This window comes from Dermochelys coriacea, chromosome 2 (assembly GCF_009764565.3).
Source record: "Dermochelys coriacea isolate rDerCor1 chromosome 2, rDerCor1.pri.v4, whole genome shotgun sequence".
NCBI lineage: Eukaryota > Metazoa > Chordata > Testudines > Dermochelyidae > Dermochelys > Dermochelys coriacea.
In genome coordinates this window covers 167,255,221-167,279,948 of record NC_050069.1, presented here as the reverse complement: position 1 = coordinate 167,279,948, position 24,728 = coordinate 167,255,221, and the positions used below count along the sequence as shown (strand labels likewise).

At 42.4% G+C, this 24,728-nt stretch overlaps 1 protein-coding gene across 5 annotated transcripts in view; it reads right to left on the bottom strand.

Moving 5' to 3' along the window:
• GRB10 (growth factor receptor bound protein 10) overlaps nucleotides 1-24,728 on the bottom strand; it is a 213,564-nt gene that overhangs the window by 67,476 nt on the left and 121,360 nt on the right. For all 5 annotated transcript variants that reach the window (XR_006279162.1, XM_038390917.2, XM_038390919.2 and 2 more), the window contains 2 exons: nucleotides 19,996-20,212; nucleotides 14,784-14,925 (listed from right to left, as the gene is read on the bottom strand). Coding sequence is in view for 4 of the 5 variants with exons in the window: in XM_038390917.2 (XP_038246845.1) it covers nucleotides 14,784-14,925; nucleotides 19,996-20,212 (359 nt within the window). In the remaining variant the exon portion in view is untranslated. The remainder of the gene's footprint in view (nucleotides 1-14,783; nucleotides 14,926-19,995; nucleotides 20,213-24,728) is intronic.

Here is a 24,728-nt window from a genome sequence, read left to right as displayed (position 1 = left end):
TGGTCCCAAAACCGATCCCTGAGGAACTCCACTGGTAACCTCCCTCCAACCTGACAGTTTGCCTTTCAGTAGGACCCGTTGCAGTCTCCCCTTTAACCAATTCCTTATCCACCTTTTGATGTTCATATTGATCCCCATCTTCTCCAATTTAACTAATAATTCCCCATGTGGCACGGTATCAAATGCCTTACTGAAATCTAGGTAAATTAGATCCACTGCATTTCCTTCATCTAAAAAATCTGTCACTTTTTCAAAAAAGGAGATTAGGTTGGTTTGGCACGATCTACCTTTTGTAAAACCATGTTGTATTTTGTCCCATTTACCATTGACTTCAATGTCCTTAACTAATTTCTCCTTCAAAATTTTTTCCAGGACCTTGCATACTACAGATGTCAAACTAACTGGCCTGTAGTTACCCGGATCACTTTTTTTTCCTTTCTTAAAAATAGGAACTATATTAGCAATTCTCCAATCATTCGGTACTACTCCTGAGTTTACAGATTCATTAAAAATTCTTGCTAATGGGCTTGCAATTTCAGGTGCCAATTCCTTTAATATTCTTGGATGAAGATTATCTGGGCCCCCCGATTTAGTCCCATTAAGCTGTTTCAGTTTCGCTTCTACCTCAGATATGGTAATATCTACCTCCATGTCCTCATTCCCATTTGTCATGCTTCCATTATCCCTAAGATCCTCTTTAGCCTTATTAAAGACTGAGGCAAAGTATGTGTTTAGATATTGGGCCATGCCTAGATTATCTTTAACCTCCACTCCATCCTCAGTGTTTAGCGGCCCCATTTCTTCTTAGTTTTATTCTTATTTATATGGCTATAGAACCTTTTACTATTGGTTTTAATTCCCTTTGCAAGGTCCAACTCGACTCGACTTTTAGCCTGTCTCACTTTATCCCTACATGTTCTGACCTCAATTAGGTAGCTTTCCTTGCTGATCCCTCCCATCTTCCACTCCCTGTATGCTTTCTGCTTCTTTTTAATCACCTCTCTAAGATGCTTGCTCATCCAGCTTGGTCTACAACTCCTGCCTATGAATTTTTCCCCCTTTCTTGGGATACAGGCTTCCGATAGCTTCTGCAGCTTTGATTTAAAGTAATCCCAGGCCTCCTCTAGCTTTAGATCCATAAGTCCTTCAGTCCAATCTACTTCCCTAACTAATTTCCTTAATTTTTTGAAAGTCAGCCCTTTTGAAATCCAAAACCTTGTTGCAGATTTATTTTTGTTAATCCTTCCCTTTAGTTTGAACTGAATTAGCTCATGATCACTTGAACCAAGATTGTCCCCTACAACCATTTCTTCTATGAAGTCCTCGCTACTCACCAAAATTAAATCTAAAATGGCATCCCCCTAGTCGGTTCAGCAACTACTTGATGAAGGAATCCATCAGCTATCGCATCTAGGAAAATCTGAGCCCTATTATTATTACTAGCACTGGTCCTCCAGTCTATATCTGGGAAGTTAAAGTCTCCCATGATCACGCGGTTTCCATTAGTATTTACTTTATTAAAGACATTAAAAAGGGCTCTATCCGTATCTAAATTAGATCCCAGAGGTCTATAGCACACCCCAAGCACTATCGTAGGAGAGGCTTTACTAGTTATCTTCCCCAATGTAGTTTCTGCCCAGACGGACTCTGTCTTATCCGTTGCATCGCTTCTTATTTCTTTACATTCTACCTCATCATTGATATACAATGCTACTCCACCACCTTTACCTTTGTTTCTGTCTTTCCTAAACAGCACATACCCTTCAATACCTGTAGTCCAGTCATGACTACTATTCCACCATGTTTCTGTTATCCCTAGAATATCTGGTTTCACTTCCTGCACCAGTAGCTCTAGTTCCTCCATTTTGGAGTTGCCTCGGCTCCTCGCATTGGTGTATAAACATCTTAATTTTTGCTGTCTGGCCTTGCTCACATTTTGTACCCTATTAGGCACAGTCATTCTACAGCCAGTATAACCTATTAGACTAGTATCCACACCGCCCTCGCTCCTTATATACATTCTCCTACCCACGGCTGTATCCTTTCTTACTTCGTCTTCTTCCCTCTCAATGCTAAAATCTGGCGTGGAGATTTCCTGGACATCTCCCAACCATCTCCCCCTAATTCCTACTTTAAAGCTCTCTTTATCAGTTGTGCCAGCCTCCATCTTAGAAGTCTATTTCCTTCCCTACTCAGAAGAAGTCCATCCCGAGAGAACTGCCCTCTGTCCGTGAATGCCTCCCAGTGGCCATACATCCCAAAGCCCTCCTTATAGCACCACTGCCTAAGCCATCTGTTGACAGTCAATCTTCTCACACCTTTGTTGCCCTTCTCTAGGAACAGGAAGGATCCCGCTAAAGATCACCTGAGCCTCAATTTCCTTAAGCGTCTTCCCCAGCCTAGTCTCCCTTCGTCTCCCTTAATACTTTCCAGCGAGAATCTAGCCATATCATTTGTTCCCACATGAAGGATAATTAGGGGATTCTTTCCCGCTCCCTTTGGGATCCTTTTCAACCTCAGGTCTACATCCCGTATCTTAGCACCTGGAAGACAGCACACCCTTCTATTCTCTGGATCAGCTCTAGTTGCAGGCCTGTCTATTCTTCTCAATAAAAAGTCCCCGATCACATAGACCTGCCTTTTCCTGGTGACGGTGCTATTCTCCAGTCTCTCCCCTGTTCCCTCTGGCTGCAATTTCTTTCCATTCCTATTTTCCCTTATAATCCTCTTCAACCCATCCTGTATCCTCCTGGGGCTCATATTTGGTGTAGTCTCCCTTGACTCTTCTGCTTTTCCTATAGGACTAGCCTCTCTTCTTTTCTTCCTTACCCTTCCACCTTCAACAAGTACCTGCTGAGCCCCTTCTTCATTTTCCAACTCTGCAAACCTATTCCTAAGCTCTATTTCTCCTTCACTAGCCTGTCTTTTCCTCTGACTAGTTTTTAGTCACGTTTCCACTGACCACTTTCCTCACCCAGTCTCCCCTCAAAATTCCCCAGCCCTGCTTCCATCCGTGAGTCTGAGTTTTTCCCTTCAGATACCTCATATCTTTGCTCCATCATCTGCTCAAACCCCTTCCTAAACTCAACCAGACTTTCCACCTGCATCTCCAAACCTCGGATCTTTTCCTCCATCAGCTCTATCAGACGGCATTTCATGCAGAAAAAACTCTTACCGGTTCCCCCCTCCAGGATCATGTACATACCACAGCTTCCACATCCAGTCATCCTCAATGTGTCTTCCACTACAGTAGTCACTCCCACAGCTGCCTCTGTATCTGTCATTGCCTTCCCACCTAAATCCTGTTAATCTGGGAAACACAAACCACACCAAAAGACCACCACCCACAGCAAAAGCAAACCCCAAACAAGCACCACAATACAAACTCCCCTTTCAAACTCCCACTCAAATTCCTATGTTTAGATTCACTTGAAGTATTATCTATTATTGTCACTAACATTTTGCCTCCATATTATAGTATCATGTAATCATCAGCCATTAGCATCATTTATCTACTTCAAAAACTGCCTCCGGCCATCTCAAAGAATGCAATCTCATATTTCTCAGATTTTACCTCTCTCAAGTCTTCCAACTCCAACATATGTACAGCGTACATTTGCTAATTTTATTTTTAGCCATGATAATGTTCCAGCTCTATTTCCATTTCTAACATATACGTTATATAAAAGGACACACACATAGGTAAGGTGCACAAATATAAAATTCTATAGTGCATGTGTATGTAGGTTAATATATATTTGCACTATAGTTAATATCACAGCAGCATTCAATATTTTCACACAGCAGTTGTAAAGGTAAATGGCAACCATTATCTTATTTCAAGGCATTTGTAAAGGAGTTTAAGAACTATTATGATGCCTGCTAAAACTTTCACATATCTGCAGTTTTTCAGGTGCAGCTGACCTTGCTGTCATGAGTGCTCCTAACCCACTTTGCCAAGGCAGCCATGTCCCAGGAGCACGGATACTGATTATTAAGCAACATTCTAGTGCACACTCACCATCCGTCCAGCACTGAAGAAATGCTGCTTCATAATGGACAGTCAAAGTGCTCCTGCGAGCAAAGCCAGCATGGTGTCATAAGGAAATTTTTTTTGTGTAAATTTGAACACAGGAAATATTTAATGAATATTTCCAGAACTTTGTGCTTGGCTTTCCAAATGACTTTCTGAAAGCGCCAGTACAGGAAAGATGAACTTCTTGCTACAATAGCTGGTAGAGGGACACAAAAAGTGGCTTTAAGCCAGGGGCGGGCAAACTTTTTGGCCTAAGGGCCAAATCGGGTTTCGTAAATTTTATGGAGGGCCGGTTAGGGGAGGATGTGCCCCCCCTTGCTTCTCACCCCGACAGCACTCCCCAAGGCTCCTGCCCCATCCAACCTTCTCCCCCACAGCTCCCTGTCCCGACTGCCCCCCAGATCTCTGCCCGACTGCCCCATCCAACCCCCCCTTCCTGACTGCCCCCCAGGATCCCTGCCCCCATTCAACCTCCGCCTGCTGACTGCTCCGACCCCATCCACACCCCTGTCCCCTGACCACCACCTCGAGCTCCCCTTCTCTCTATCCAACCCCCCCCCCCCCCCGCTCCCTGCGCCCTTACTGCACAGCACAGAGCACCGGTGGCTGGCAGTGCTACAGCCGCACCGCCCAGAGCTTTGCCCACCCGCCCAGAGCGTTGCACCGGTGTAATGTAGTAAATTGCTCTCCGTAACTGCTACCAATAGCACATTCCTACGCGGAGCAGTTTAATGCACTACACAGGCAGCATGGCGCACTGAGGCTGTGGGGGAGGAGGAACAGCGGGGGAGGGGCCAGGGCTAGCCTCCTGGGCCAGGAGCTCAGGGGATGGGCAGGAGAGTTCCGCGGGCCAGATGTGGCCCGTAGTTTGCCCACCTCTGCTTTAAGCCATCTTTGCCCCTCCGCAATTTTGAAGCTGGTCCCTGACACAAAAGTTAGAGCTCCAAGGAGCCAGCATATACTCCTGCTGATGTTAGTCAGGTTCTGTGGCTAATACCACTGGGAAGTGATTATGAGGGGAGAGATTAAAAAGACAGGATTTTTCATCTTGGAAAAAGAGATGACTAATGGGGGGATATGATAGAGATCTATAAAATCATGACTGGTGTGGAGAAAGTGAATAAGAAAGTGTTATTTACACCTTCACATAAACATAAGGACCTGGTATCACCCAATGAAATTAATAGGCAGCAGGTTTAAAACAAGTAAGAGGAAGTACTTCACACACCACACAGCCAACCCGTGGAACTCATTGCCAGGGGATTTTGTGAAGGCCAAAAGTATAACGGGGTGTAAAAAAACAAAAAACAAAAAAACAAAAACAAACAACAACCCAGAATAGATAAATTCATGGAAGATATATCCATCAATGGCTATTAGCCAAGACGGTCAATGATGCAACTCCAGAGCTCCCTAAACCTCTGACTTCCAGAAGCTTGAACTGGATGACAGGGATGCCTTGTTCTTTTCATTCCCTCAGAAGCACCTGACACTGGCCATTGTCAGAAACGTGATACTGGGCTAGATGGACCATCTGTCTGACCCAATATGCCTGTTCTCAACAGTGACTTCCTATAAACTAACAGCGGTACACCAAACTCACCAAATCAATTAAACACTGGGAAGCTATCATTTCTTTACAATTTCTGCTCTCACCAAGTAAATAGGGACACAAGCTGAATGTGAGACTTAAAAATTTTGTTAACCTACCTTGACCATACACTCCCACAGGGAAGGTCTAACCTCCCCAAATCTTTCCATACAATCATTGCAACTACCTGAAAAAATAAATAAAAGGCACGAGCAACCCAAAGATAAACAAAACTAATGCATGTGCACTGATTTATTTTTTTAAGTCTCAAATCAAGCACTTTTTTTTTTTTTTTTGGACAGTTGCAAGGTTGCAACAAAGACCAAAAAAGAACTACCAAAGTAGGCCCATACTCTGCAACTTGTCCGTGGGGACCTCAAAGGTTAATGTGGTCCGGCAAGGGCACAAGCAGCTGCCTATGTGAGCCAACTGCAAGACTGGGGCCAAAGGCAAACTGACTAAAACTGCTGCCAACAATTGTATTTTGCCTACATAACATTACTGCTGGTGTGCTCAAATGCAGCTTTTGCTTAAAAAGTTATCACTGCATAGGTGCAAAATTAGTGAAGTACACATATGAAAAGTTCATAATTTTATACTGCTGATCCTACAGAAACCCATGTCCCTGACTTCAAAACAGTGATAGCAGAAACCTTTATGTGAAGATAGGTTATGAAACTAAAGACAACTAAAACATCAGTTTACAGGAGTTCTTTTGAAGGACAACTAAAGTTGGACTAAGAGTGGTATTAATGTATAACCATTTAAGGAGTTTAATTTGCTAGAAAAGAGTAAATAACTTTGGTACATCAAGCTGTTATTTGGAAGTTTGCCTTGGCTTACAGAGAGGGATGTGAGAAGTTTGCCCTATTTTCACAGTTGAAAGCTTCATTGACTCACACAAGATACTTTAGACTAATATCCTGTGGCACTGCAGTGACCTACATGTAATTATTGCATGCTTCTTCCAAAATATTTGTACACAACCAGAAATTATAGCCTAAGTTACCAACAAGTTTTTGGTTTAGACCAGCAACACAAAGATGGACTTCAATTAGTGGTAATCTAGCTGTCTGATGTTTTTAGCCATTTTTTTTTCATCTTCTGGTTACAATTTTCCTTACATAAACATATTTATCCTGTTAAATGATGTTTAAAAACCTCCGTCTCTTCTTATTCTTAACCTCCCTATTAATGCCCTCTTCAAAAGAAGTGTGGATCTTAAGTATTCACAGACATCTTTAGTTTCATTTTGGTATTAATCACACCAATTTAAAAAGGGGTGTGAGAGATCGGGGACGGCAACGCTTTTATAGGAAAAGGAATATATGAGGTAAAAAGTCAATATTTGGGGTAGTATTGTTTAGTTGATTCCTCAAGCTTGTCAACGTTCCCCAAAATAACATGGCTCTCAGCTCAGTAGTTTCATTTTGTTTTATGTGCCATAATTTTGAGATGGCGCTTAGAGATTCAACCGCTATTCTAGCAAGTATTGCTTGAAGAGTCATAATTCCTTTCAGTGCCAGACATGTTAAATGTTTTGTTTACCATACAACTAATTTGTGAAGTTACAACCATGTGTAACTGTTTTTTCCTGGAGCGTTTCCTGAGTCAGCTCAGAGTCCTACTCAGCTTCTGTTTAGTGTGTTTTCAACTCCCCCAGAATATTCCGTACTTGGTTGAGTCTCTAACTAAAATGTTTACTACGCCATTTAGTATGAACAGGTTGACATCTGGACCCCCTCACTGTAAACTCTCTCCAAACACTCAGTCTGCTTCTGTATATAGCACTGAAATCAAGCATTACATCACCACTGCAAACTCACTATGAAAGCACAGTTGTCTAATTACTATTCATTCCTAGACTCCTTGAAGCATCAAATGTTTGACCACCCTAGCACTAGTCAGCATTTCAGATTGCCCTTATCTGGTCTCAGTCCTATCATTATGAAAGTAATGTGGGAAGGTTTTCATCATTTATTTGTTGTACAGGTTCACACTAGAGACTGTTCGGTCTTCTACCATTAGATGACATTTTCTTTTATTAATTCAGGCTACCTGCATACTTTCCTTCAAAATCAATGCAAGAGTGGTCTAAAGACATTTTGCACAGCAAGAGACTGTAAAATGTCTCCATTGCTGAATTACAGCTAGTTTAAGCTTCCACTTTTACACCCAGACAGATTAATTTTGACACTGCACTTTAGATAGTTTCCTATAACTAGTTTATCTATCTATATACACAAATTTTGGCAAACAAGCCCATCATTATATAGTATACCCTTATATTTTCCAGATGAAAAGAGATATAGTTATTCACTATATCAAGATCCTTCTCAACAGATAATACGTACTGCAAGAGAGTGAAATTGAAATAGTTATAGCCTCAAGTTTTTTCTCACTTCTGATATTTTTCACTGCCTTCCAAAGCTGGTGTATTTACTGTAACTCAGATACTTATTCCTGCCTGGGTTATTCACTACTCTGTCAAATACCATACAATGAAAATGCCATATGGTGTTATTGAAGTGAAGCCCAAAGTATTCCCAAGTGACAGAATTCTAGAGACAGGAGAAATAATCTCATCAGAGGAAGAAGAGCCTACTGGTCATCACTGAAGGTTATAAACTCTAGCTTTGGTCCTATAAAAATGTGTTTTATATACATATCTGGAAATATTTAACAATAAAGTCGCTTTCAGGAGAAAACAAAACAAAAAAACCCGGAAGTATGTGGTACATTTCATAACTAACAAACAATGAATAAAAGAAGACAGTTCCATAAACCACACTAGATTTATTTTGCCCTATTGAAAACTCCAAAACAAATCCCCACTATGGGCCTGGGCAGAGAATGTACATGAAGTAATCCCAGAACAGCACATCCTAAAACAAGCAGCAGAAACTGGACAAAAAAAACGAAACAAAAAAAAAAAAAAAACCACCACACCAGAAACTGATGGTACACTTCACAGTACACTTCAAGCACATAACATACATATATATCATCATGTTCCAGTTACAGTAAAAAGATGTTATGCGTGATAAACAGAGATGCAACATTTTCAGATGGAAAGACTAATTTCAAGTGAGTGCCCCTTTAAAGGCATCAGAATCTGAAACAGTGAATACCTTTTATACCAGTAAAAAGAAAAGGAGTACTTGTGGCACCTTAGTCCACCTCAGGAGTTTGGCGTTGGCTCCTTGCATCTGGTGCAGCCAGGTCAGGGGAGAGTGGTCAATGTACATGGTGAAGTGTCGCCTGACGAGATATGACTCTAGTTTCTTGAGGGCCCACACCATGGCCTGGCATTTCTTCTTGATGGCTGCGTAGTGTTGCTCCCGGGATAGCAACTTCTTGCTCAGGTACACGATGGGGTGCGTCTTCCTCTTTTCATCCTCCTGCATTAACACCGCCCCCCAGTCCCATGTCTGAGGTGTCAGTGAACGCCATAAATGGCTTGTCAAAGTCTAGGTTTGCCAGAACTGGGCCACTGACCAGAGCCTCCTTCAGCGCCCGGAAAGCCTCCTGGCACTGCTCGGTCCATGGGGAAATAGTTTTACTTTGTGTAATGACCTATTCACTCCCAGTCTTTATTCAAGCCCTAAATGAATTGTATCCAGTTTGCAAATTAATTCCAATTCAACAATCTCTCACTGGAGTCTGTTTTTGAAGTTTTTTTGTTGAAGAATTGCAACTTTTAGGTCTCTAATTGAGTGACCAAAAAGATTGAAGTGTTCTCCAACTGGTTTTTGAATGTTATAATTCTTGACGTCTGATTTGTGTCCATTTATTCTTTTACGTAGAGACTGTCCAGTTTGGCCAATGTACATGGCAGAGGGGCATTGCTGGCACATAATGGCATATATCACATTGGTAGATGTGCAGGTGAACGAGCCTCTGATAGTGTGGCTGATGTGATTAGGCCCTATGATGGTGTCCCCTGAATAGATATGTGGGCACAGTTGGCAACAGGCTTTGTTGCAAGGATAGGTTCCTGGGTTAGTGGTTCTGTTGTGTGGCCGTCTGTAAGCAAGGACTGGCCTGTCTCCCAAGATCTGTGAGAGTGATGGGTCTTTTTTCAGGATAGGTTGTAGATCCTTGATGATGCGTTGGAGAGGTTTTAGTTGGGGGCTGAAGGTGATAGCTAGTGGCGTTCTGTTCTTTTCTTTGTTGGGCCTGTCCTGTAGTAGGTGACTTCTGGGTACTCTTCTGGCTCTGTCAATCTGTTCCTTCACTTCAGCAGTTGGGTACTGTAGTTTTAAAAACGCTTGATAGAGATCTTGTAGGTGTTAGTCTCTGTCTGAGGGATTGGAGCAAATGCGGTTGTATTGTAGAGCTTGGCTGTAGACAATGGATCGTGTGGTGTGTCCTGGATGGAAGCTGAAAGCATGTAGGTAGGTATAGCGGTCAGTAGGTTTCCGGTATAGGGTGGTGTTTATGTGACCATCGCTTATTAGCACCGAAGTGTCCAGGAAGTGGATCAGCACACTATCTGGTCCTCAGATCATGCACTGTTAAGAAATTTTAATTAATTTAGGGAGAAGGTGCATTTACAAAAAAGGTAGCAAGTTATGTAGCACCTACTGTGTGGAGGTAAATTGTGGATGTTTATTTCAATCTAACCATTTTATTTAAAAAAGAAGCTGAGAAAAATATTAGGTTTCAATTTACTCAACTGAAGAACTTCTCTAGAAAACCAAAAATGAGGTAATGCAACATCTTCACACCTTTGGCCCAGATTAGATTTGTACTTGGGTCTCCAGTCACAAAACAAAAGTAGTTATTTTTTTTTTAAATAATTTCAGTCTAGTGCAAGTTTGTATATCTCACAAAATTATCCACAGCTTTTTGGCCCAAGTGTAGTGTCTACTTTAAGAGAGCTCCAGGACTAATAGCAGGGTGGGTGAAACGGCACTCTTTAGGAAGTAGAGAGGGGTGGAAAGGAGGGAAACATTTACATGACAACACCTTCTTTTTCCTGTGTGAGCACGCCAATTTGACGAAGTGTCACTGTAAAACTCTCCGGGTACATCTACAGTAGGAAATTATTTTGAAATTATTCTATTTAAATTTTCGGAAGCTATTTTATACATTTGGTCTTCTGTGTCCCCACTAAAGAGCATGAATTCGGCGGATTGCATCCACAGTACCAAGGCTAGCATCGAATGTCAGAGCGGTGCACTGTGGGTAGCTATCCCATAGTTCCCGCAGTCCCCGCTGCCCATTGGAATTCTGGGTTAAGCTCCCAGTGCATGATGGGGCAAAAACTCTCTCATTGGGTGTTTCTGGGTGTGTGTCGTCAGAAAGCTACGGCAGACAATTGTTTCACGCTTTTTTGGCATGCAGACGCCATACTGCTTGCAGCAGACAGTGCATCGCTGCTCTCCTGCTACTATGAATCCACCTCTCATTTCTCTATGTAATCTCTACTATCTGCTCTCTCTCCCTCATCAAACGCTTCCGCTGCCAACTCTGCTTGGCCATCGTGAACCGAGCAGCACAGTTTCCGCTGCCAACTCTGCTCTCCCACTATTGCCACACTTCCGAGCTTCTCCATGTTGTCTGTCCTGGGCTCCCACCTCCGTGAAAGCCACAGAAGACAACCATTTTCAGCCTTTGTTCAGCTACCGTGAACCTAACAGCATAGCTTCTGCTGCCGCTCTACTCCCCTATGTTTTGCACCCTTTTTCCAGGATTACCCGTGCAGGCGCTATAGCCATGGAGCCCGATCAGATCTCCGCTGCAGTTTTGACCATTGTAAATACCTCGCGCATTATCCAGCAGCATGTGCAGTACCTGCAAAACCGGACAAGGAAGCGACGACAATGTGATACTGCTGAGGACATGGACATAGAAAGCACGGCATGTGACAATAGGGAGATCATGGTGCTGTTGGGCCAGGTTCATGCTGTGGAATGCCGATTCTGGGCCCGGGAAACAAGCACAGACTGGTGGGACTGCATAGTGTTGCAGGTATGGGATGATTCCCAGTGGCTAAGAAACTTTCGTATGCGTAGGGCCACTTTCATGCAACTTTGTGACTTGCTGTCCCCTGCCCTGAAGTGCAAAGACACCAAAATAAGAGCAGCCCTCACAGTTGAGAAGCGAATGGCCATACTCCTGTGGAAGCTTGCCACGCCTGACAGATACTGGTCAGTCGGGAATCAGTTTGGAATAGGGATATCTACTGTGGAGGCTGCTGTGCTGCAAGTAGCCAATGCAATCATTGACCAGCTGCTATCAAGGGTAGTGACTATGGGAAATGTGCAGACCATCGTGGATGGCTTTAATGTGCTGGGGTTCCCTAACTGCGGTGGAGTGATAGACGGAATGCATATCCCTATCTTGGCCCCGGAACACCAGAGCGGCCAGTACATAAACCACAAGGGGTACTTTTCCATGGTGGTGCAAGCACTGGTGGATCACAAGGGATGTTTCACCGACATCAAACGTGGAATGGCCGGGAAAGGTGCAAGATGCTCGCATCATCAGGAACTCTGGTCTGTTTGAACAGCTGCAGGAAGGAACTTACTTTCCAGACCAGAAAATTACTGCTGGGGATGTTGAAAGCCTATAGTTATCCTCGGGGACCCAGCCTGCCCCTTAATACCATGGCTCATGAAGCCATACACAGGCACCCTGGAAGGTAGTAAGGAGCAGTTCAACTATAGGCTGAACAAGTGCAGAATGGTGGTAGAATGTGTGTTTGGACATTTGAAAGCGCGTTGGCGCAGTTTACTGACTCGGTTAGATCTCAGCACAACCAGTATTCCAATTGTAATTACTGCTTGTTGGGTGCTCCACAATATCTGTGAAAGTAAGGGGGAGACGTTTATGGTTGGGTGGGAAGTTGAGGCAACTCGCCTGTCGGCCAGTTTCACACAGCCAAACAACAGGGCGATTAGAAGAGCGCAGCAGGGTGTACTGCACATCAGAGAAGCTTTGAAAGTCAGTTTCATGACTGGCCAGGGTACGGTGTGAGAGTTGTGTTGGTTTCTTTTAAAGTTACCCGCCCCCTATATTATATGAATGAAAGGAAATAAACTCACAATTGTTTAAAAACAATTCCTCTTCGTATTCATGTAACGCTTTACGCGACTCCGCAATTGTTTGCCTCCATGCATTCAACTGGGCCCTATCAGTGCGGGAGGAATGCATGAGCTCAGCAAACATGTCAACCAGAGTTCATTTTTTCTGGCTTCTAATCTGGACCAGCCTCTGGGACGGAGTGCAATGGGGCTGCATTGAAACATTTGCACCTGCTGCAAGAGGAGAAAAAGGGAGGGTAGTATTTTAAAAAGATACATTTTAGAGAACAAAGGGACACTTTCTCACTGAAACAGGAAATTCATAGTACACAGCACATGTTCTTTCTGTACAAGGTCTTATTTTGCCTCTTATACTGAAGTGCCTGCCACTTTGGTGTGAGTAAGCCATCACATGCGGCCAGGCAACAGAATTCAGCTTGCAGGCAGCCTGCGAGCTCTCTGGGATGATCGCTTCACACAACACTCTTTCCCCCCCCCCCACCGTGGGGCTCTAATGAGGCTCTGAGCAGGGATGAGCCCATTAAACTAAACGTGAACAGCTCAGCCCGGCTGGGTTTCCCTCCACCCCACACCGCATGGCTCCGATCAAGCTCTCACCTCACCAGAAGCGCCTTCTCCAGTGTCATGGTCTGGGAGCATGCTTTGGGAGTAGGGGGAGGCTATTGGCTCCAGCGTTAAGAATAGTTCCTGGCTGGGGGGAAAACAGATTCCCCACTTGCCGCCTGTGCACTGTCCTCCTCCTCCTTCAAAAACTCATCCTCCTCGCTCTGTGCTACTCCCCCCTTGCAGGTGTCCATGGACAACGGTGGGGTAGTGGTGTCATCACTCCCCATAATTGCATGCAGCTCACGGTAGAAGCGGCATGTATGGGGCTGTAACCCAGAGCACCTGCTCGCCTCCCTGGATTTTTGGTACGCTTGCCTGAGCTCCTCGATTTTTGTACGGCACTGTTCTGTGTCTCTGGAGTAGCCTCTTTCTGTCATGGCCCTGGAGACTTTAGCGTACGTATTTGCATTCCTTTTTTTGGAACGTAGTTCGGCCATAACAGATTCATCTCCCCAACATGCAATGAGATCCAGTACCTCCTGTTTGGACCATGCTGGAGCTTGTCTGCAAATCTGGGACCGCGTGGTCGCCTGTGATGGTGGACTCTGCATGGTCGCCTGTGATGGTGGTGACCAAACAGGAAATTCAAAAGTTCCCAGGGCTTTTACTGCCTACCTGGCTAGTGCATCGGGAGTTCAGAGTCTTGTCCAGAGCGGTCACAAGGGAGTATTCTGGGATAGCTCCCGGAGGCCAATATCGTTGAATTGCGTCCATAGTACCTGTAACCTGGAACTGCGATCTCGATTTTAGCGCTACTCCACTTGCCGAGATGGAATACAGAAATCGGAGTAAAGAGCCCTTTAAATTGAAAAACTGGTTTGGTTGTGTGGACGGAACCCGTTTTATTTCGAGGTAACTCAGCTAATTCCGAAATAACTGCGTACTGTAAACCAGGCCTCAGTGTGAAGAGCCACTCAAGCCAGCTTTCCATCAGGTAATTTTGCTCCTAAATCCCATTCCTCCTGCTCTCAGCCATTAGATCTGAGAAAATTACTTTGCTTTTTGGGCAGCTTTATGATGTACATTAAAACCAGTAAAGACCGCACATATCTTTAAAAGCAAATAGGCAGCTATTTATAAACTCCTTAAATTTTTAAAACAGCAACTGGCTGGTAAGCACTATTGTGGCACTTAGTATATGCCGTATAATATACCCAATTACTGCTCTAAGAAAATTATCCAGATTTCTTAATTAAATGAAACATTGCCTAGCATAATGAAATTCAGGAGAGGATATTAAACATTATTGCTTCATTCATTCCAAACATCCTTCATTAACAGCAAGAGAGCTTCTAATATCTTGGTACTTACAAACCTTTTACAGTTTTGAAGTCTGTTTGCAGATAGTGTTCTCTTGCCAGTATTGCACTGCTCAAGGACAAGATGTATATATATTTCTAGGCAGCTTGAGGTTTTCCTTCTATCTTTACACTGAAGTAATCAATTATCAGCTTAAATGAGAATCTGTGATAGAAAAGTACTTCTACTTAATACTCACATGCTTACTAGCAGGTTGACTCTGAGGTAAAGATCCAGGAGCCAGTACTGGAGAGCTTGTAGGACTGCAAAGCTCTGGAAATGGATTTGGTATGGCTGGCAAAGAGGATGTTCTAAACTGCTGTTCTTCTTCTTGGAGACGCCTACAAACACACAAGAACTGAATATTAAAAGAAGAAATTAAGTCTCCTGACTAACCCACTGCCCTACATTCAGCATATTGATATCATACACCATTTAGGAAAGGGGATCAAACAAACTTTGTTCAAAACAAAGGTATTTTTTCACAACATACATTACATACAATTATTGTGATTGAACGAACAAATTAGGTAATGCATGTGAAAAGTCAGTCACGCATCCAAATTTGTTTTGTTGCATCTAACCTGATTTGTGTGCATAATTGAGGTAATTGTTGAGAAAAAAAATCAGACCTTTATCACAGATAGCAAGGACTAAATTGAAGACTGTTAGTTTATGTTCTACATGCCAGAAGTACATATATGTGAGCTCGTTCAAATGGATGCAATCCAAGAGAAGGGCTGCTACTGCCAAATTCTGGATTTGAACAATCCAGCCAGCATAATCCTTGTAGACTTTGCCAACAGTCCTAGAGTTCTAGCATAGGAGCAGACTGCTGAAGTGTCACAGTTGATTGTAATTAGATCCTAACAAGGTTTCACCTCAGTAGTTATGATCAGTTGGGATACTCCTATGTTAGAGTTCTAGGACTGGTGGCAAGGCCTACAAGAACTCTGCTGGCAGGATTGTTCAGATCCAGAATTTCACAGCCTTCATGGTCCAGTATAAGGCACACCTGTTTAAACAGGTTGATAGGCAAGTTTTGGTGGGAAGTGGTGTGCCAGTCATAACTATGGGCTGTAACAGTGGCAATTTGACTTGTCTAGCCGGGTGGTAGAGGCTTTCCCTACTTGTGTCTAAACAATGTGATGAAAGAGTTATCTAGATGAAGTAGAGCTACCCAGAATTGGTCATTATATAGTTTACGATAAAGATTCCCTATAATCAAGACAGCCTCTTGTGCCTCAGGCTTATAAACAGCCTATGATCAGAGACTTGCACTGACCTCCAGTATAGTGAAGTGGAAATAGAAGGTCTCAATTCAGCACATATCCCTCTTGTTGACATCTCCCAATGGTTAACTTAGGTGAGGAGCAGTCTAGCATGCCAGCTTTTGTGATCTCATTGGAAGTCACCTATCTCTCCCCATTCATCGTATAGGAAGCCTAGGTGCCTAACTCAGGCTTTGTGAGGCCAAGTGATTTTCTGGGCACCTAAAAGTTAAACATGGTGACAGGGCCAAATAACTCTCCTGTGGGCCTGGGGCTATTAGATTTTGAGGGGCCCTTGTATACAAGTCTTTTTGCTAATTTAAAACAAAATGATTACAATTATGGCATTGAGGTTATTAACGCTATACTAAACTTGCCTTTTAATTAACTAAAGCCATTCTGTGGTTACATTTCAGTCTTAAAACATGTAGAATATAGTTAAGTTAATTCAAAATAGCCTACTTCTTACCTTAGAACAGCTGTTATATTAGTTTCTTTCTTGGAGGGAGTTTGGTGAAGGAAGGGATTCTGACCTGGGGCAGGGGCTTGGGGTGCAGGAGGAGGTGTGAGCTGCAGACTCTGGCCGGGAGGCGCTTACCACTTACCTCTGGTGGCGCAGCAGAGTTCAGGCAGGCTGTCTGCCTGCATGCCATAGCCCCATACCACTCCTAGAAGCAGTGGCTGCTAGTACGTCTCTGTGTGTTCCTGTGGGAGGGGGATAGCGTGTTTCCATGCACTGCCCCCGCAGCTCCCATTGGCTGGTTCCCTGCCTCCCCGCCACCAGGGGCCTCAGAGCGGCATGGGGCCCTGGGGTGCAAGCAACCTGCCTGAGCCCTACTGTGCCAGAGCCCCAGGCTGCAGCCCCTAAAGCCTCTCTGTTAATCTGGCCCTGCATGGTGATGTTGAACCTAGGTGAATCTGGGCCATGCTGTACAAGTGCTTGTGGAACCTCACAGAGTTAAGAGTCAGAGTCTTCTCTGATAAGTTTGTTATGCTTGGGAATGCCAAGGAAACCATTTAAAAAACAAAACAAAACCACATCTTCCCCAGAGGATTATCACTGTGCTATGTGATGAAAATGCAGGGCTGGATTAATGCAGGGGCTTTAGGAGCTGCAGCCCGGGGCCTTGGAGCAGCAGGGGTCAGGTAGGCTGCCTGCATCGGTCATTTCTTTGTGAATATGACCATGAATGGTAACAGGAAGATTCATGCCCCACTGATCTCCTTGTTTCTGACATCAACTTCCAACAGAAGAACATAAATGTATGGACTTTGTATTTGAATGATAGATGAATCTGCAAAGCACTAGTTCACATTCTGATAGCCAATTGGCGGAGAAGCTGTATATACCACTGTTTGGTGTTCAGGGGGACTGAAGTTGGCAATATGGACCACAGGTTGCTTGTGGTCATGACAAAACTGAAGTTGAAGGCTACTCAAACCAAGCCGTCCATTAGTGAGTTAGAATTACAGAAACTGACTGATGCTGCTGTCAAAATGGAATACCAGGCTGAAATCTGCAAATGATTTGACACACTAACTGTTGCAGATTAAAGTTTTTAAACACAAACAAGTCAACAAGTTATAGGTTTCAGAGTAGCAGCCGTGTTAGTCTGTATTCGCAAAAAGAAAAGGAGTACTTGTGGCATCTTAGAGACTAACAAATTTATTAGAGCATAAGCTTGCTCACGAAAGCTTATGCTCTAATAAATTTGTTAGTCTCTAAGGTGCCACAAGTACTCCTTTTCTTTCAACAAGTTATGTGACTGTTTCCAGTTTCATGTTATGGATACTGCCAACAAAGTGCTGTGGAAAAGGCACGCTAGCCTTAAATATCAATGGGCAAGTAACAGACCATAGACATCATAGAAAAAACATGGCTTGGCTCGCTTAATCAAGAACCACCAAAAATGCCTATGCCTCAGTGCCTTGCTTGTAACAGCTTTAAAGCAGGACCGGGAGATATTTTGGGCAAATAAGGCTGTATTGACGGAAGTTGTATTGGCCACAAATGACTACAGCACAGTCTATAAAGAACTGCATAACTTAAAAGCTAGTCAAACTTAAAAGATGGAACAAATCCTTGCTATCAAAGATGGACACAGTAACATATTCAGCACCGAGGCAGAATAAGTAAATAATACTTCAGAATAAGAAGCTCCTGAAAGTGTTCTAAGTGCTTCTTCAGAGCAGCAGATTTGCAGTTCATGCAAAGAATGCAGCGACCACCCTCTATGTAATGTGATGTCATGGTCAAGTAGGTTCAAAGTGAAGCCTGTAAGCTCAAGAATGATCATGTTGTCAGTCTGTCGTATTGCTGTTGAGCTGATGAAGCACAACGGAGGTTCTGTCTTGGAGTGGCTGACCCACATTATCAACAAAATCTGGATTCATGAGAAACTATCCACTGAATGCTGCCATGGGATTAATTCTTCCATTTTGGAAAAGGAAAGGCCATGCTCTGGTGTGTTTCAATCATTGCAGCTTCATTTTGCTTTCCATTCCAAACAAATTGTTCACGCTGGTTCTTTCTGAGCGTGTTAAGACCATCGTAAGGAATCTATGCTATCTACAGCAAGTCAGGTCTATGCCCAGCTGGATTAACCATGGAGCAGATTCTTGCCATTAGACAAATTATTCAAAAAGCCCAAGAGTTTCAATGCAAGAAGGATGAGGTGTATATAGCCTTTATTGATTTGAAAGCTGCGTTCGACTCTGTTGATTGTTGCTCCCTTTAGCTTTGCCTGCAAGCTACTGGTGTGCCTGGCAAGCTCCTCAACCTTCTTGTAGAAATGCAACGCCAAAAGTGAGAGCTGTGTTCTCTGGGGTACTAGAATATTCAACTAGTTTGAGTACAACAGCAGCGTTCGTCAAGGGTAAGTAGCTGCTCCAATCTGCTCAACATCATTATTGACCAAATGATGGAAGCGGTCACTAGGTGCAGATTGGGGGTGATACTGCTTAACAGGCCTGGAATATGCAGATAACATGGTTATATTCACATCCTCATGAACTAATCTCATCCATGTCCTGAAAATATGTAAGGAAATAGCATGTAAGCTTGGTCTGCAAGTCAACTGGAAGAAGGCAAAACTGATTTATGTGGCTGATGGACCTCTACCCCATCCATCATAATCGATGGACAAGAAGTTGAAATTGAGTATCTTGGTTCCATTGTCACCAAGAAGGGAGGTTGCCTTCCTGACATGACACATCAGATCAGCAAGGCTATGGGTGTTGATTCCAAAAAGCATACACAACACCACGTCAACTCATACTTCATTTGGAAAGGATATTTGTTAACTGAAGTGAAAATCCCAAATATATGTGTGGACCGGATGAAAGCAAATCAGCCTGTCCAATTAAACCAACAGCAGGGTTTGTTGTGTATTTAAAAAAAAAAAAAAGATTTTAAGAACCTTTTGTTACACATAAAAGCCTTCAACTACTACTAAAAAAAGTCTGTTTCATCTTTCACTTCAAGCTTGAAAGAAGCAAGTTTCATGCTGGGAAAAGCAACCTGATTTAAAGATACTTCCACTTTCAGCTTCTTATTCACTAGCATAATGCTGCTATGTCTGGAGTTGAAGATGCTTTACTGTAGCAGTTCTAAACCTATGGGTTGGGACCCCAAAGTGGGTCACAACCCCATTTTAATGGGGTCACTAGAGGTGGTATTAGACTTGCTGTATTAATATAAGATTTTATAAATTTGCTGTTTACAAATCTGCTGTTTCAGTTTGGGCCTCATATAGGCAAACACACCTTTAGTCAACTATCTAATGGCTACTACAGAAGGTAAAGTGTTTCTATTAAACTAACAAGATATTTTGAGTAGATACTGTGCATGACAGAACATTTGGATGAAGGATATAAACTAAATACAAAACTTGGAAGATCACTTGAGCAAGCCCATACTAAAGACATGGCCTCCAAGTAATACAGACGACAATATACAAGATTGTTTTTTCTGTCTTAGTTGGTAACCCATCTTCCTCTTAAAAACAGAACAAAAATCAAATGCATTACTACTTAGTACCACTAAGCAGCTGTCATATCAACCATGAGATGATCTGGGTTCTTTCAGTTAGCCCAAGGCAACACACATAAGAGTTCCTCTATATTGTCCTCTTTTCATACCTTACTGCCATAATGCGCACTGGCTGAGACCGCTGCACCTTCTGCCTTGGAGACAGGGGCTGCAGAGAACTTGTTCCTGAGGTTGGCAGTTGGCTGCGATTAAGCTGGCCATTTTGAAGGAGGGGAGTGGTTTCTGACTGCATACCGCACACCGAGTACAAGCTTTCAAATGAGGAGTTCATGTCATTTACCAAAGCTTCTAGGTCCACATCATCATCTGAAAAACAAAAAATAAAGATGGCATTACATATTTGAAGGCTAGAACTATTACAGAAATTTAGAAGGATAAAGACAGTTTATAGATAAGAGCAAATATTTTCATATTACAAGCTCTCTTCACAGTCCAGGTTTTTGTTATAGAAAGCTTTTTCAAAGTCAGAGATTTAAAAAAAAAACAAAACAAAAAAAACACGCACTTTTGACAACCATTTGACTATTTAGAAATACGAAGACAGCTGTATCTACTGCTGGTAGTGAGTCTATTTTGCCCTGCACTGTGGACGTAGCAGAAGTACCTCATTAAGTGTCAATGCCAGTTACTAAGAGTAGTGAATTGTTATCTTTTCAGGTCTTTTCAATACTCAATTAACTTTTGATTTCTAATACAGTACGCCTTGTATTGGAAGCATCACCTCGCTATAAGAAGGACTGATGTATACATTTTAAACTCAATGGCTTTTCAAATTCTCTCTCTGAACTTCAGAATTTTTGAGTGTTCACAGCACCAACAGATAGTATGACAGATGTTAAACTGTAAGATGCAAGAACCTAGACAGATTAAACCTTCTACAGAGGAGACTTAATAGGGGAAAAGAGATCCTGAGTTAGGCAAGTTGGAAAGCCACTGTGATGGTGAATCAGTCAATTTGCCAATAGCCCTCCATCTCTTCAAAATTTTTAGAATACAGTGCTGACCAATGAAGGGAGTGGATCAGAGAGGGGAAATAAAACAAACACTTTTTTAAAATTCCTATCATGTTGTCCCCAATCTCTCCCAGTCCTCGAACTTTGAGTAGCCATGCAACCTACAGTAAATCTGCAATCTGCTCAATCATTCTTTGTTGGAAAGAAAAGGAGTACTTGTGACACCTTAGAGACTAACATTTATTTGAGCATAAGCTTTCGTGAGCTACAGCTCACTTCATCGGATGCATCCGATGAAGTGAGCTGTAGCTCACGAAAACTTATGCTCAAATAAATTTGTTAGTCTCTAAGATGCCACAAGTACTCCTTTTCTTTTACGCGAATACAGACTAACATGGCTGCTACTCTGAAATCCATTCTTTGTTGGCTAGTTTAACTCTGGGTACTTTGTGAGACAATAAACCCTGAGAGTCTTTTAAACTTAATACCCTCTAAATCCACATTCCTAGAACACTTATTATAATAGATATTCCCTAGCAACAAATTACCTCAGTTACATGTTCCTTGCCCCAAACAGCTTCTGATCTTGCTTCTCCACCCCCTCATTTTCTAGATAAACATCTATAAGTTTCCTTCAAGCCACTGTCAGGGGGTGTTTTGCCTGTGATATTTCAGCAGCAGCTGTCTCCACTACTGCATAGAAACCGATTATTGAAGTCCTCAAAATGTGTTGGTTTGATGACTGCACCTGAAATAGCATTGCTGAATTTCTGTTCAACTACATATCTAATTAAACTGAAGCAGTGTTCAGGGCTCATTATAATGTCCAATGAACTAGTTTTGGACACTGCCACCCACAATTCATGATGTATACGACAAGTCAAGAACCTGCTCAAAACAAAACACCATACAAGTATCCAGAGGTATATTAAATACTGGGTTACATTTTCAAAAACAAAAGTAGTGACTTCGAGCCTAAATTCCATTTGAAGTCAATGGGACTTTCAGAGTCTAAGACACTTTAGTTTAATTGAAAGTGTTACCCATGATATGTCTAGATTAAGTACAGCCACTACAGAAGCAGCAAGTGCATTTGTTCCATTTTTGGATGGTTTAGTTTGTTCCTGGACCTTTTACCTTATGGCGGATTACCAGTTGCTAAAGCACATCTTCACCTGACTAGATCACCTCCTCTATTTTTTTTTTTTGCCACTTTACGCATCCTTACATAAGATGCTAAATTTAGTTATATCTAAACTTATGTACACTTTCCAAGTGTATCTTAAGTTTCACTCTCTCCTCAGATTCTACTCTTACCAGACAAGCACATATCTGAAATAGGGTCACATTCCAGCTTTTTGTCTCATTAGGGCAACAAGGAGTAGAGGCAAAGTTACAAGGCTCCTGAGCTTAACCACTGAACTCTAATATCACTGCACAGGAGGAGCCCCAGGCAGTGGGGCATCACCAGCATTATAAGGGGTAGAACCAGATAGCTGTCAGGTGTTGCAGGAAGGGGATACCAAAACTGAGATGCTAGGTATGTCTTAGGTGAATTAAGATGCATAACAACCAGTTAGAAAGCATAAAGCAGAACAGAAAGAAAGGTGTGTGTTTAGTGGAAATTGACATGGCGTAGAGTCCCAGGGGGCTCTAATTTTATTAATCTCGACAAATGTATTAGTGTGCAACAAAATCATTAAGCTTTCAGATGAGCAAAACGGGGAAGATTAAGATCCACCGGTAGGTGATCAATAGGATACTCCTGATTAAGCAAATGGGCTCAGGGGTGCAATGTTAAGTTTAATGTGCATACAATAGTGCACTTCATTAAAAATACTGTCATACCAAGTACACTTGAAATGGAGTTGACTTTGTTAGTGTTAGAAGGATATCAGCTCAACATTTAAATTCACTGCCCAGAGTGAAAAAAGCTGAAGAGGTGACTAAGCTATGTAAGGAGCTATTAGCTGCAGAGCAGCAGTTCCATCACATTTGTTATGTCTATACTGAAATCCCAAGGTGCAATTGCAGCCCCTGTAGACATACCTGAGCTAGCTTTAATCAAGACAGCTTGGATACCAGAACAAGGAAGCTGTAGCAGCAGAGGATTCAGTGTGGACTAGCCACCTGAGTAATTACCTAAGGCTCCAGGCAGTTTTAAGCCTACATGGAAGCCCATGCTTCCAGAACTTCGCTGCTGGCACTAGTACCTGAGTTAGTTAGATTAAAGCTAGCTGATGTGTCTACCCAAGTTGCAGGCACACCCTGTGACCACAATGTAGACATATCCATTAAGAGCATCCAGTTTTGCTACCTTGTTGAAGAAAGCATTATTAAAGTACCAAAGTGTACGGCAACAGAGATGAAAAATGTAATGAAGGGTCTTTATATCACTCTACAACATCAAATGTTTAGGGTAAGTCAATTATATAACAAAACCCACCTTGAAATGGTATTATTTCACAGTCCCTTCATATATGCAAGTTTTTCAAAGTGTATTCTCTGGGCCTTACCCCATGTTTATCACCATGTTGTTAACCAAGAACCTTCAAACAGTACATTAAGCAGTCATATGTGCAAGGCTGCTGGAACAATTTGTATAGTGGGGGTGCTGAGAGCCATTGAACCAAACTGTAAACTTTGTATATGAATGAAACTACTTGAAGCCAGGGGGTGCAGCAGCACCCCCAGAGCTCCTAGTTCCAGCACCTATGCATATGTGGTTCTTCCCTTCTTTCTCCCACTCCCAAGGTGGGGAATAATGCATGAGATACAGAATTTGTTCAACTTGATACCTGTAGTATGGAGAGATGAAGCAAGAAGAGTTATGATGGAGGACAAGAAAGCTTAAATTTGCAGATAATATTGACCTCACAGCTTTGACCATGGAGGATTTATAGAAAAGAGGCAAAAGTAGACCAGGAAAGTAGAAAACTGGGACTGAATATCAGCACAGAAAAGACTAACTATGGCAACTGGAAGTCCAAGAGGAAGAGGTAAAGATCAAAGTCACAGACAAAAAACTATAACTGGACAAAATTGTGTGCCTCAGCAGACTGGTATCAAAGAATGGGAATTGTGAAGATGAGATTAAAAAGTAGAATCAAAATAGCTGCTAATACATTCAGAAAGCTCTGCAAGATCTGAAAGCCTAAAAAAAATTTAATAAAAACAAAAAAGTCAGTGTATAGGAGTCAACTGTCATGTCGATACTGCTGTACAGGTTGGAATGCTGAATGAGGAACACCTACAAAGGAAAGCTATTGACTGCAGAAATAAACTGGCTGAGGGAAATACTGAGAGTTTCAAAACTGCAGAAAATAAAAAAATGAATAGATAGAGAGAAATGGCTAGGGTAAGAAATGTCTTTCTTGAATCTTCTTTAACAAAGTTAAACGGAGATAGTTTGGATGCACGTCAAGAACGAACTTGGAAAGGATACTAGACATAATGATACATACCAGGAGTGCAAAGAACTAGACATAGAGGAAGACTGAGGATGCATTGGATAGACATGGTGAAGAATGACGGAACAAAAAGGTTTAAAGATGAACAAAGCTGTGAAGCTGGTAGATAGAAGATAGAAAGTGGTGGAAGGACTTCATTTGGCCCATCATCGCTGCTTTAAGAAAAAAAGGTGTTTGAGATGCTATATGTTTATATTAGTGAAGAACACCCTGTGCTTGCAGTGGAAAGCACCGATGTTTGAGGCAGTTCTTAGATACTGTCGGAATTTGTTCCACAGTTTACCAGTTCCTGGACCCTCGTCATTAAGCACTTTGAAGATAAGAACTGATATCTTTAACTTCATGCAATATTCTATGGAGAGAGTCAACATACTGAGGTTATCAGTCCCTATGCCAGCA